Here is a 13,066-nt window from a genome sequence, read left to right as displayed (position 1 = left end):
TAGAGTTCATGGCTTTTTTCCTTAGATGTTTGTTTTGCCCAGTATTGTCTTCTCTCAGCCCCTCCAGGATAGGCCCAGTCATTTTATTTGTCACAAAGCTGAAAATACCGCCCTGCACTCAGTTTTTCAGAGTAAATGTTGAGTGAACAATGAATGGCTTCAGTAGTGGATTACCTCATGAGAGCCGTCACATCCCTAGTTCTCTTCCCTCTCTGCCTGCTGGTGTTGCTGGCCACTGACATATTAGTCAGCATCCTTATCAGAAGGGTACTAAAACTTCTGCCATTTCTAGTCACCTAGGTAAATTCTGCTTTGGAAAACTTGTAGCTAAAACAAACTGATTACAGTCAATTTTTAACTTGTGATAATACAGTATGAAGGCAGCTTAGATAAATTAGGTCCACACATAATCCAAGTGTCACACATTTTAGCTGTAATTTTCATTTGGTTCCGTCATACCCTAGATGTTATGCAGTAAGGTTATGTATAAGTTCCTTGTCCCTATATCACCAAGTGCTAAGTATGATATCAAAACAAAGGGGAAATGTAGGAATAAACCATGTAATATGAAAAATGAACCACAGCACCATCCTATATCAAAAAGTATAAAAACCCCTATACTTGATAGCTGCTGATTCCCTACTTTTACATTACCTTCAAATTATCTGAATTGCCTACTTTTTAGGTGACTCACCTCCCTCTTCTAGTTTTAAAATGACCTATGGGTGTATTTCCCTCCATTTTTCTACTTCTCATTCTAGATATAGACGAAATAAATAATGAAGTCATCTCAATATGAACTTAATTCTGAACTTCTATAACACTATTTTTATCCTTCTTGGGGTACATATCATTTTTAATAAATTCAAGTCACTTGAGGGTTAAGTTTGTGTCATATTTACCTGGATATTCACACATTAAAAAAAAAGTTAAACAAGACCTTAGAGGTCATTTCTTCCTTGATTCAAACAGTTGCCACCAGAAGCTGTAGCACACATGTATATACTTTATGTATGACAAGACTCTTACCGTGATACATATCCAGAATTTTTTATGTCATTCCAGCTGCTGTCCTTAGCTTCTCCACTTACAGAATCATATTTACTTTCAGTTTGACACTGAGTTTCAGATTCCTTCCTTTGCTGATAAGGTGGGGGAAAAAATCAGTTTCAAAGCTGACTTGAAATTAGCTAACAATCTTAAGCTATAAAATAACATTTAAAAAAATAAATAATATGGACAAAAATAAAAGTATTATAAGAACACAGAAGATAGCATTTCCCTTGATAATGGGAAGTGAAATGGGAGGGGTGAAAGCCAGATTGCAGCAGGCTGAGGAGTGAAGGAATATTAAGTTAGGAGAAATAAACGGATGGGCAACAATGATTTCATGGTGAAACTTAAGTAAATGGCTTCTTGCCCCTGCATTCCCCGCACCCCCCACACACACTATTCTCCCGACACTCTGAAATATATTAGATTCTAAAAAATGTCTTACTCTGTGAGGATGAGGATGGAAAAGTCTACGGACAATAAAAGTTGTTGCTATGATACAAAACAGAATAGTTCCAACTATTTCTTTCCACCAGTGTAAGAGGAGAACAGGATCCTTTTTGCGAATGTTCTTGTTGTAATTTGGGTTATCAAGAAATCGGACTGTGATATGTGTGCTCCGTTTGCTTCTCTCCCTCTTGTAGTATGGTAGATAATAACCATTATCTTCAAAAACAAACATTAAAAGTTTTTTTAAAAAAAGATAAAGCAATACAGATCCACCTTTGTTAAAAATTATTTTCCTATCCCTTCTATTACTAATTCATTTTATTAAAATTTCATCTCGTCTTTAACACTTTTCGATAGCCTCATTACCCTTTTTTCTTTTTTTCTACACTAACATATTTTCCTTTGTTCCGTAAGCATCACAGATTTTCTTTGTACAAATAATAAAACTAGAAAAAAAACCCGTAAGGGCCATCCTATTCATTACCTTCTTGATAATCCAATTATTTAAATATATAAGGAAGAATCAGCAGTATTCTATCTTCCTTCAAAGACTTTAAACTTTAGTCTCATTTGGCATCAATTAAATACACATTTTATTGTAAATCGTTCTTTGTAAACTCAGAAGAAAAACATCTCTAACAGTCTCCTTGGTTCATTTCAAGCTGTCAAAATGCGGCTATCCTAGAAAGCATACTGCCTGTTTGTCTTCTATTTTGTACCACGTGGACAGATAATTCTCTCTTAACCTGTATTTTAATTGGCATCAGATAAAGACTGCTACCTCTAGGTTAGAACCTTCTGTTTGTCAGTTTTTTATTTTTTTTAAAGAAAATCTGTTTTTTATAATTTTTTTTTATTTATTATTTATGATAGTCATACACAGAGAGAGAGGGAGAGACATAGGCAGAGGAGAAGCAGGCTCCATGCACCGGGAGCCCGACGTGGGACTCGATCCCGGGTCTCCAGGATTGCGCCCTGGGCCAAAGGCAGGTGCCAAACCGCTGCGCCACCTAGGGATCCCTGTTTGTCAGTTTAAATTTTACAATAACTTCCCAGTTCTAGCATCTAGGTGATTGATGAGGCGTTTGTTTTGTCTAATGCAGATTTGACAATTTTGTTTAATATCTAACTGTTGAAAATATTTTCATATCTGAATACATCCTAACTTCAAATACCCAGGAATGTATTTCATGTCAAATTTTACCTACTCTTGACTTTTGCACTAATTTCCCTTATCAGAGCACAAAGTTAAAATCCCCTCATTTTATAGCATTTTCATATAGCAGTATGGGAAACACCTATTTTCTTCATTATACACGCTGATATTATATAGATTATATTAAATAGGTTAATAACCTACATGAAAGCTAATCATAAGAATTAATGCTTACTGAACACTTAAAATTTGTGAGACACAGCGTTAAGACTATATGTGCATTATCTCATTTAGACCTCATAAAAACCCAATAAATAAATATTATAATTACTATCCTTGCTTTACAGATGAAGGAACCAAGATGCAGGTAACTTAGGTGTGCCCAACCTAGTATGTGGCAAAACTGGGTTTTGAACACTGGCAATCTAACTCTGGAACCTGCACCCTTGGCCACCATTCCTACTATTCCTCTGAAGGTATTTTATATTTTCTACCTTCCAATTAACTACCTTTCATTTGAATCCTACTAATTAATTTCAAACTAATAAATAAACTAAAACAAAAAATAAAACTCGATATTTTCAACACAAGCTTCATCACACTTACCATATGGGTATTGCAAGATTGAAAGTGCACCATTACTGTACTCTTCGTGAGAGAACTTATCATTACTAAGACATTTGTCAAATTCGTCAGACCCTACCAAGACAGGAGTTCTGGAAGGAGAATCTAAAAGAAAATGGTAAAATCTTAGTTGTTAAGATGTCAGTGAAAATGCACGTATCACATTCATACAAAAACCAGATATTTAACCACAGTTCTGCTCAAATATGTTGTCAAACAAATGGCTCACGGTTCTTTAACAAGCATAGTTTTGTAGAGAAGATAAGTCACTTAAAACAAGTAACTAAAATAGGATGTGATATATGCGATATAAAACATACAAGCTATGGAAAGATAACTGAAGGAATTAGATGGCCTAGTATTTGGATTCAATTCGTTTAAGTGTTCAAAGAACATGACATAATAACCAGATAATGTTTCACAAATACTCTTTCTTTTTAAATTTTTTATTAGATACTGAGAGAGAAAAAGCATGAGTGAGGGGTGTGGGGGGGTGGGGGAGGGAGAGAGAGAGAGAGAGAGAGAGAGAGAGAGAGAGAATGAATATCAAGCAGGCTCCACCGTCAGTGCAGAGCCGGATGGGGGGTTTGATCCCACAACCCTGAGATCATGACCCGAGCTGAAATCAAAAGTCAGATGCTTAACTGATTGAACCACCCAGGTGCCTATTTCATAAATATTCTTAATATGTTAAGACCTAAATGATACTTAGTCATGGTCAATGAATGGTTAAGGAAGTTTCTATGTTGTCTAGAAATATTTTTTAAGACTGATTTCTTTAGAAGCAGCTTCTGTTTCAATGAAATCATGTTGTAAAGGATAATTAAAATTCACTGACTTCTGAAATACCAGTTTGTCAGAAAATAAAGAGGACATAACAGTTCTAATCTCTGTAGTATCCATACTAGGACAAAGAAGATGATAAGGCCTCTGAACACTTCAATAATATTACAAAAGTTAATAATTCACTTACGAATTAAGGGTTTCCACTTGATGGTTGGCAAAGGCATAATTGCATATTCATTATTGACAGATTCCAAAGCCTTGGGACTTGTAGGAAACTTTTCTGAAATTCTGACTGATGACTGGAGATACAGCTGACCTCTGTACATTCCTTAATCAACGAGAACACTGTCAATTATATTTGGAATCAAGCACCAATGTTTTTTTTCAAAATTATTCATTTTGATTTAGTAAAATTAGATTAATCTGTTATTTCTTCCTGTGGTACATAACTCTTTTCAAAGAAGAATCAAGCCTGAAGTACTCCAATGTGACCCAAAGGTTATTTAATAAAAACAGAAGAGGAAAGTTACACACAAATTACAATGTTTCTCACTGAATAATAATTTCCAGCAATTACTGAAACATTTCCAGTAGGAAAGTTCAAAGAAAAGAAATCACTATATACTTATAATAAAACTCATAGCTTGGATGAAGTAACTTTCTTTTTAAGGAAACCAAAACATCTGTAATTTCAGACACTGCTAACACACCAGTTAAATACTATCATGATACATGTGTAACATGTTATTCTTTCAAAGTCTTGCATTCCATTGAGATTGAGGAGCAGACAGCACATTCATTGAGCTTAAAAAATTTTATAAGTACTTGACCACCAACTAGTACAAATAGTTAGACTCAAAGATTTGCAAATTTTATTTTGCAGAGGCCTTCAACCACCCAGAAGCACACCAGAATTCTGTTATTATTTCTCAGATAAGTTTTAAAGACAAATAGAAACAAGCCTTATCTTTGGGAGAGGGGGCCAAATTGACATAGATGCTGATATAAATGTAGACAGTTTCAGCCTCTGAGGATATAGGAGTAACAGGATACAGCATGCTGTATGTTGCCATATTCCTAACCTTTCTAATATAGGTCTCAGAAGAAAAGAATATGCCACAGTATTTGGAAGTTTCAGAATTGGATAAATGGGAAAAAAACAGCAGGGATGGAAACCAAACTATAAATCTTAAGGGCAACCTAAGCCAGAGAATGTATTTAGGAATTAAAACTACTACAGGCACATGTGAAGTAGGCAGGAACAACGTGGGAATAAACCTTAAATATTAATGTCTTATCACTAGATGAGACACGTCTACTCACCCAGGTAAACACTGCTTTCTGTGGCTCCTCGAGCAGCTTCTACAATGTCTTCTTCACCTTCTAAAACTTCATCGTTAGATGCGTAACTTGTATCATCAAAAAGACTGATGGGAATGACTTTTCCATCTTTAACCAACCAAGCAGATGCAATGGGAGTACAAAACTAAACAAAAATGTAAAAGAAATTTCACATTATTTCAAGCAGTATTTATGTAATTCAACTCCTAACATGACATTTAAAAATCACATTTTACAATTTCTCCAGCTTTACGAGGTATGATTGACAAATAAAAATGAATATGTTTACAAAATGCCATGTTTTGACATATGTACACATTATGAAATGATTAGCACAATCAAGCTAATTAACATATCCATCACCTCGCAGTTATTTTTTGTGTGTGGCAAGAACATTTAAGATCTACCTCTCTCATTTCACAATGTATATGCATATCAAATCATCATGCTGTACACTTCAAATGTATATAGTTTTTATTCATCAATTGTGCCCCAACAGACAAAAAAAAAATTTTTTTTAAAGATTTACCCTTGGGGTGCCTGGGTAGCTCAATTGGTTAAGCATTCGACTTTTGATCTCAGCTCAGGTCTTGATCTCACAGGGGTCATGAGTTCAAGCCCTGCATTGAGATCTACTCTCAACAAATATTAAGTATACAATATAGTATTATTAACCTTAGTCACCGCATTGTACATTACATCTCCAGAACTTATTCATCCTGCATTATTGAAATCTTGTACCCTTTGACCAACATGTCTCCTATCCCCCGGCCCCTGGCAATTACCATTCTACTCTGTTCTAGGATTCCAACTTTTTAAAATTCCACACGTACGTAAGATAATGCACTATTTCTCTCTCTGTGCCTGGCTTATTTCACTTAGCATGTCCTCCAGTTTCATACACGTTTTTGCAAATGACAGCATTTCCCTCTTTAAGGCTAGATAATATTCCACCATGTACATAAACACATTCCATTTTCTTTAACCATTCACTTACTGAAGGACACTTAGATTCCTCCTACATCCTGGCTACTGTGAATAATGATGCACTGAACACAGCAGTGTAGATATCTCTTCGAGATACTGAGTTCACTTCCTATGACTATCTTCCCAGAAGTGGGACTGCTGGATCATATGGTAGTTCTATTATTAATTTTTTGAAGCACCTCCATACTGTCTTCCATAGTGGCTGCACCAATTTACAACCTCACCAGCGGGGCACAAAGATAGAAAACAATCTCACCAGCACTTCTTTTCTGTCGTCTTTTTCAGAAGACCCACTCTAACAAGATGTGGAACTACAAATTTCTTAAAGCATATAGAACAGGCTGAGGATCCCAAGTGACAGTTATTTCCCTCTAACTGATACATTTGGTCAAACAGGGAAAGGAAAAGATGTTTTCAGGTACCTGGTATTCCCATTCCAGCTGTCCTCCTTTCTTACTGAACGCCATAACCTTCCAGTCAGCAACTGAGACCTTTATCACTGTGTCCAACATGGCAGCTTCCTGTTCTTCCACATCTGAAATAATTTTAGACCCTTCTTTGTTCCCACTGGGCTTTAAGGTGCTTTCAATAAATCCAGCTCTAGTTTCCATGTCTGGAATATACCGAAGTTCAAAGTGGCCAACACTGAAATTCCACCTTAAATTTACAAAGGTTTGTTTTAGAAATATACACTTAAGTAAAGGGACCAAATAACAAAGAATCATCCTAGATTGGAGAAGCAAACACTAAAATTTTGTCAGGAGAAAAAAAAACAGAATTTTCTGGGAGTGCTCTGCTGACTTATGCCACAAGAGGGCATCACTTTGTCCTGATCCTTTAGAAACAATGGTTCTGCGTTGTAAACTGACAATGGCTATGGGACAGGTTTTCTCCCAAAAATTAACAAATGTTCCTATGTCCAAATCAGAGCGATTTTCTCTAGACACATCAAAGTTACCTTAAAATGGGGGTAGCAGCAGTCTGCTCTCTTTATTACAGTCTGGGCACATTTCATTCAAGTGCAGAAAAATTAATTTAAAAAAATAGTGCAGAAAAATTAATGTATCCTGATAAACCAATGTACACAGTAAGATGAATGCATTGATTTTATATTTATATGAAAACATAGCCCCAAAAGGCAATGAGACCCAGTGTACCAAGCCTGAAGGTCATACCACCTCAGCTCCAATCTGAGATCTCCTGAGATCTGGCAAGTCATTGAACCTTTCCTGAGTTTCACTGTCTTCATCCACAGAGTGACAGTAATAATGTTTCCCTTATAATTAATATACAGAAAAATCACTTAACTATTAATAATATAACGACCTGTCACTAAGATATAAAATGGCTTGATAAGTCTGAAATCTATTGCAAAATATACTTAAGGAACATGACTCTTCTTATTCTGGTAACTCTTAGATCCCAGACTCTTCCTATTTTGGTAACTTAAGTTGGTAAATTAAGATGGTTATCTGTTCCTATTGGTGGCTGGACACCCAGCAAGCACTCAAATACTTAAGGAAATAAAATCCCATCAGGATAAGAAGGTCAGGTTGCCAGCAGATGCAAAGTCCTATTCACAGTCCAGTGAACATAGAAATACTTTCTTAACTGAGTTTGAGAAAACAGGAAAGGAAACTGAATTATAACGCATCAGATTAGACAAAATCGGAAAGTCTGGTTCACTTTCAAAAGATAAAGATGAAAAAAAAAAGATAAAGATGAGATCTCAAATGATTTTTACTACAGAGACAAGTTAAAATTTAAAAAAGCTTTAAAAAAATCAAGCATGTCATTTAGGACCAGCCATTATCTTACTTGTTAACCACATATTTAAATGTAGAAATTACATAAAGAATTCATTATTTGAAAAGGGAAACAGATGTTTGACCAAATAAATTACACTTTAACACTTTAAGAAAATAAACTAAAATGTATTTTAAAATTGGGTTTGTCAAAGATACTAAGAAACTACTTATTGGAGAGAACCAGAGTCAGAGGCCCTAGCTGAAATAAAGCACATTAACTTTGTCCTAGGAGTGTTCTGAATTCCAAGAACTGTGATCAGTAAGGCTGCTATAGTCATTGTATGGACCTCCTCCTGCTAATCACCTCCAGAGCACATGGTGGGAGTTTCAATCCAGAATATGTTAATAATCAGGAGACTATTTTTATTTTGGGGCCTACATTTCTCTTCAAAGAGTTGTAGGATTTTAGGACAAGAAAATAGTTCAGGAAATCTCCATAAAGAAAAATCTGAAAAATCTGGGTTTCGCTGAACTTGTCTTTTCAACAGCAACATTTCTCTGAATACATACTTCTCATTGCCACTGCGAGGTCCGACAGCTCTAACGGTTTTCTGGGAGCGTTGCAGAAGTAGGATGTCTTCTTGTTCTATGTCATCGTTATCCCACTGGCGACAACCCAAAGCTGAACAGATGTACCTCACCTGAAAAGAGATACAAGTTTTGCGAAGAATACAAGTTACAGGAGATTAGAGACATTAAAAGAATCTATGTGATTTATTAAAAAATGAGGAGATCTGTAATAAATACCCAAGTATTAAGAAGTATCAGGTAGACTATCAAATCCTAAAATAAGTTACTTAGAACCATAAAAGAAACAATACATATTTATTTCAGGGAATGGTTTTTAAGGATTTAGGTAATTTTATTTGGAGGGTTTCCATGGAATATACAAAAAGAAACAGATAACTAGTTGTGATCTCCTAGCAATAATATCATTAATAAAATTCCAGGTGAATTTTTAAAAATTAGCCTCAGAGTTCCTATTTGAATGGAGTATTAAGTTTTTAGACTTAAACCTTTACTAATAGCTATAGTATGTAAAAGTGCCTCCCTCAAATCTTCATTAGAAAGAAAAAGGACTCTTAGCATGATTGAACTAAAATCCTCACAGAAAGAAACATACCTGCTAGAATATCAGAATTTTGTAGCAGCACAACAAATCACAGAACCAGATGATTGGGTTCAATCCCACTGTTTTACAGACGAGAATACTGAAGGCAACTGAGGATCACAAGGCCTCCCCAGTACAGTGCAGATGCAGGGAGTGGGGAAGGCAGAAACATATCAGCAAGAACGAGATGGGGCTATGAGCCTAACACTTAGATAAGGAATCGTTAGTGTTTGAAAAATTCAAAGGTCTAAAGGTCATTTTTCTATTCTTCCTCATTTTAGTCTTACGTCTATATATAAAATATTCACATATCAAGCTTAAGGGATTAAAAAAAAGATAAAGTCTAGTGTGTATCAGTTGCATTTTACATGTTATTTTGAAATCTTCACAATATTCCTAAAGGTCATACATTTTTGTTGCCATTTGGACAGATGAGGACTCCTCCAAATATTAGTAAATTATTAATAAATTAATTCTTCTATCCCTATTTACTCTGATTTCTCCTCTAGACAATTCAACATTTTCACTCACCTTGCCACTATATGCACTGAGTCCATATGTAGTGAGAGACTTTCCGCCAACCAAAACAACATCATCTCCAAATTTATAAGAAGATTCAAGAAGTGATTCAACTGTAAAAGGAACTGTTTCCATGCTCTCACGGTCCCGGTCCCACTGGAAGAGGTCTCCATCCAGGGAAGGAATGATCATCTTATTCCCAAATACCTAAAACAAAAGCTAACTTTTAAAGGGATAATAACTTTAGTAACTAAGAGCTGGAGTCTTGAGCCTGATGTTCTCTAGCCTCCTTCTGAGCAGCATGTGAAGTGGTACAGTTCATCAACCAAAAAGCAATTTGAAAGAACTGCCAGTCTCTCCTGGGGCTGACGCATAATATTCTAGTATGGCTTTTCTCAAACTCTGTTATGGATGTGCCATAATGATAAGTGAACCACCAAAAGAAAGTTTTGTGATCAAGTGAGTTCAAGAAGAGGTTACAGGAGTTCTTATAGCAATTAATATGCTAATGTACAGGGGCACCTGAGTGGTTCAGTTGGTTAAGCATCTTATTGATGATTTCAGCTCAGATCATGATCTCAGGGTCTTGAGATCCAGACTCTGCTCTGGGTGTGATTCTGCTTAAGATTCTCTCTCTTTCTCTCTGCCCTTCCCCTCCCCATCTCCCCGTGTTCTATTAAAAAAATGATAATGTACAATATGACTTTCTAGTAAAGGTCTAGTAAAGGGATAGTATATGCAGTATCTTCCAGACCTATTTTATCCAGGGTAATTACTGTCACAGGCTCAGATCCATGGAATACAGGTTGATTAAAGCAATATCCCAACCTTTATTTACTTTCTCAAATCTGCTATAAGCTGCAAGCCTGATAACAAAGCTTCCTGATTTTAGGCTCTTAGTTGTCCTTCCTTCTTTTACCAATGTGTATTGAGGGCCTACTATGTGCCAGGCATAAGTATACTGCTTGGGAGAGACCACTCAGCAAAAACAAAACAAAATAAAACCAAACAAACAAACAAAAATCCAAAACAAACCAAACCAAAATAACTGCCCTGTGGAGTTCAAACCCTGGTGTTGAGACACAAACATAATGAATAATCACAGAGTACGTGAGGTTATACATACCATAGGAAAAAATAGAACAAGATAAAGTAGGACAAGAAAACGTGCATATGGAGGGGGAGTATCAATAGGGAGGCTCAGAGTAGGCCCCACTGAGAAAGTAACATTTGCGTAAAACTTGAATCTGGGGGGAGTTAACCATGCTTATATCTGGGGAAGAGCCTTGGCAAAGGCCATAAGATGCAGGAGTGAAATGTTGGAAGAAGCACAAAAAACACAATCAGGCTATAAGAGGCAAGAGTGGAGGCATGGAGAGCAAAAGGCGATGATGGATTTGATTAGGTTGACAGCACTGGAAGTGTTGTAGGTGGTCAGATTTGGGATATAATTGGAAGGCAAAGCCAACAGGATATCATGGTGGATTCTATATAGTATAAGCAAAAGAAAAGAGTTCAGGGGTTTTTGGCCATAAACATCTTGTTTTTTGAGAAAGGGTTTTAGTACATGACTTTGTGATATTGGCCTTTTGGCATTTAAAAATATATACAACTTGACTCGGGTGCCTGGGTGGCTCAGGTGTTAAGTATCTGCCTTTGGGTAAGGTCATGATCTCAGGACCCTGGGATCGAGCCCCCCATCGGGTTCCCTACCCAGCATAGAACCTGCTTCTTCCTCTCCTCTCTGCTTGTGCTCTCCCTCTCAAATAAATAGATAAAATCTTTAAAACAACAACAAATTTCAGTATCATTTAAAAAAAAATAAAAATCTATACAACTTGAGTTACTTCACCTAAGGCACAAATACTTTCCTGACCAGGCTCAAAACTTCAGAAAAAGGGAATATAAAAGAGAATACAAATAATATATTTATTATGAGTTTAATAAACAAAAACAAAGGGCACCTGGGTGGCTCAGTCATTTAAATGCCTGATTCTTGATTTCAGCTCAGGTCATGATCTCAGGGTTGTGAGACTGAGTCCCACATTACACTCTGGGTGCAGCAGGGAATCTGCTTGAGATTCTCTCTCTCTCTCTCCTTCTGCCCCTCCCCCCACCAGCTCGCTCTCTCTAAATAAATAAACAAATAAATAAATAAATCTTTGAAAAATAAGCAAAAAACAAAACTCCAAACAAATGTTGATCTCAACTTTTTTTTTTTCTTAAAGATTTTATTTATTTACTCATGAGAGACACAGAGAGAGAGAGAGGCAGCACAGGCAGAGGGAGAAGCAGGCTCCATGCAGGGAGCCTGATGTGGGACTCGATCCCGGGTCTCCAGGATCAGGCCCTGGGCTGAAGGCGGCGCTAAATCATTGAGCCCCTGGGGCTGCCCGATCTTAACATTTTATAGCAATATTTCTCTATGTACTTCTCTGTTCCTCAAGTAGACTCTTATCTTTAAAGGGATATTTACCTGAAACCGTCCTTACAGTCACTGAGAGTGCTTACACAGCCTCCCTCCCTCTAGCTGGCCCCCACACTTTGGGATTCTCTTCTCATCCACTTTTTTCGTTTTCTAGTTCAAATCCTTATATCTCCTGCCTGAACTATTATAATAGCCTCTTTACAGTTCTTACCTGGCAATTTCCTCAAACTAAACTCTACATATCTTCTAGATTAATCTCTGAGTCAGAGTTAAGCTTGTTATGACATACTTCAAAAATTTTCAACAGTTCTCTATTATCTTCTTATTAAAGACCCCAATCCTAAATCTGATATTCAAAGTCCTCTACACATGACCTCAAACAACATTTTCTTCCTTGTCTTCCACTTTTCCCCACATGGGCAGAAATTGGGCATCGCCACTTACATATATGTAATGTTACTGTTATTGTCCTGTTATGTCATTGTCAATGTCACTTCTTCCTGGAACACCCTCCCATACCAACACTGCCTACAGACACCTCATCTGGCCTCCAAGTTAGCAGCACTTATGCTTTTGCTTTGAAATCCAATAAAATGATAGCAGTGTAAGATTACTAAGATCTTCCCATTCCTTAACACTGTACTTTACCTTTTGCTGTAACTATAAACTGATAGCATTATATTCTCAAAAATTGTTTGTACCTCTAAGAAATACTTATCACATACACTAATATTCTATATTTCTGCCTATACAATGTTTATACAGTGGTTGTAAAAGTAATGCACCTAAACCTGGTGCCAAGG

The 13,066-nt window shown here is 36.4% G+C and overlaps 1 protein-coding gene across 1 annotated transcript in view; it reads right to left on the bottom strand.

The window, feature by feature from the left end:
- The window catches only part of EIF2AK3 (eukaryotic translation initiation factor 2 alpha kinase 3), a 65,234-nt gene that overhangs the window by 21,596 nt on the left and 30,572 nt on the right, over positions 1–13,066 (bottom strand). The window contains exons 3-10 of the mRNA XM_055327555.1: positions 9,848–10,042; positions 8,716–8,846; positions 6,820–7,054; positions 5,393–5,555; positions 4,257–4,397; positions 3,266–3,388; positions 1,499–1,719; positions 1,030–1,142 (exon numbers count right to left, since the gene is read on the bottom strand). Of these exons, the coding sequence (XP_055183530.1) occupies positions 1,030–1,142; positions 1,499–1,719; positions 3,266–3,388; positions 4,257–4,397; positions 5,393–5,555; positions 6,820–7,054; positions 8,716–8,846; positions 9,848–10,042 (1,322 nt within the window). The remainder of the gene's footprint in view (positions 1–1,029; positions 1,143–1,498; positions 1,720–3,265; positions 3,389–4,256; positions 4,398–5,392; positions 5,556–6,819; positions 7,055–8,715; positions 8,847–9,847; positions 10,043–13,066) is intronic.

This window comes from Nyctereutes procyonoides, unplaced genomic scaffold (assembly GCF_905146905.1).
Source record: "Nyctereutes procyonoides isolate TBG_1078 unplaced genomic scaffold, NYPRO_anot_genome, whole genome shotgun sequence".
Lineage (NCBI taxonomy): Eukaryota > Metazoa > Chordata > Mammalia > Carnivora > Canidae > Nyctereutes > Nyctereutes procyonoides.
Note: the sequence above shows the minus strand (reverse complement) of the source record. Positions and strands in the feature narration are given on the sequence as shown.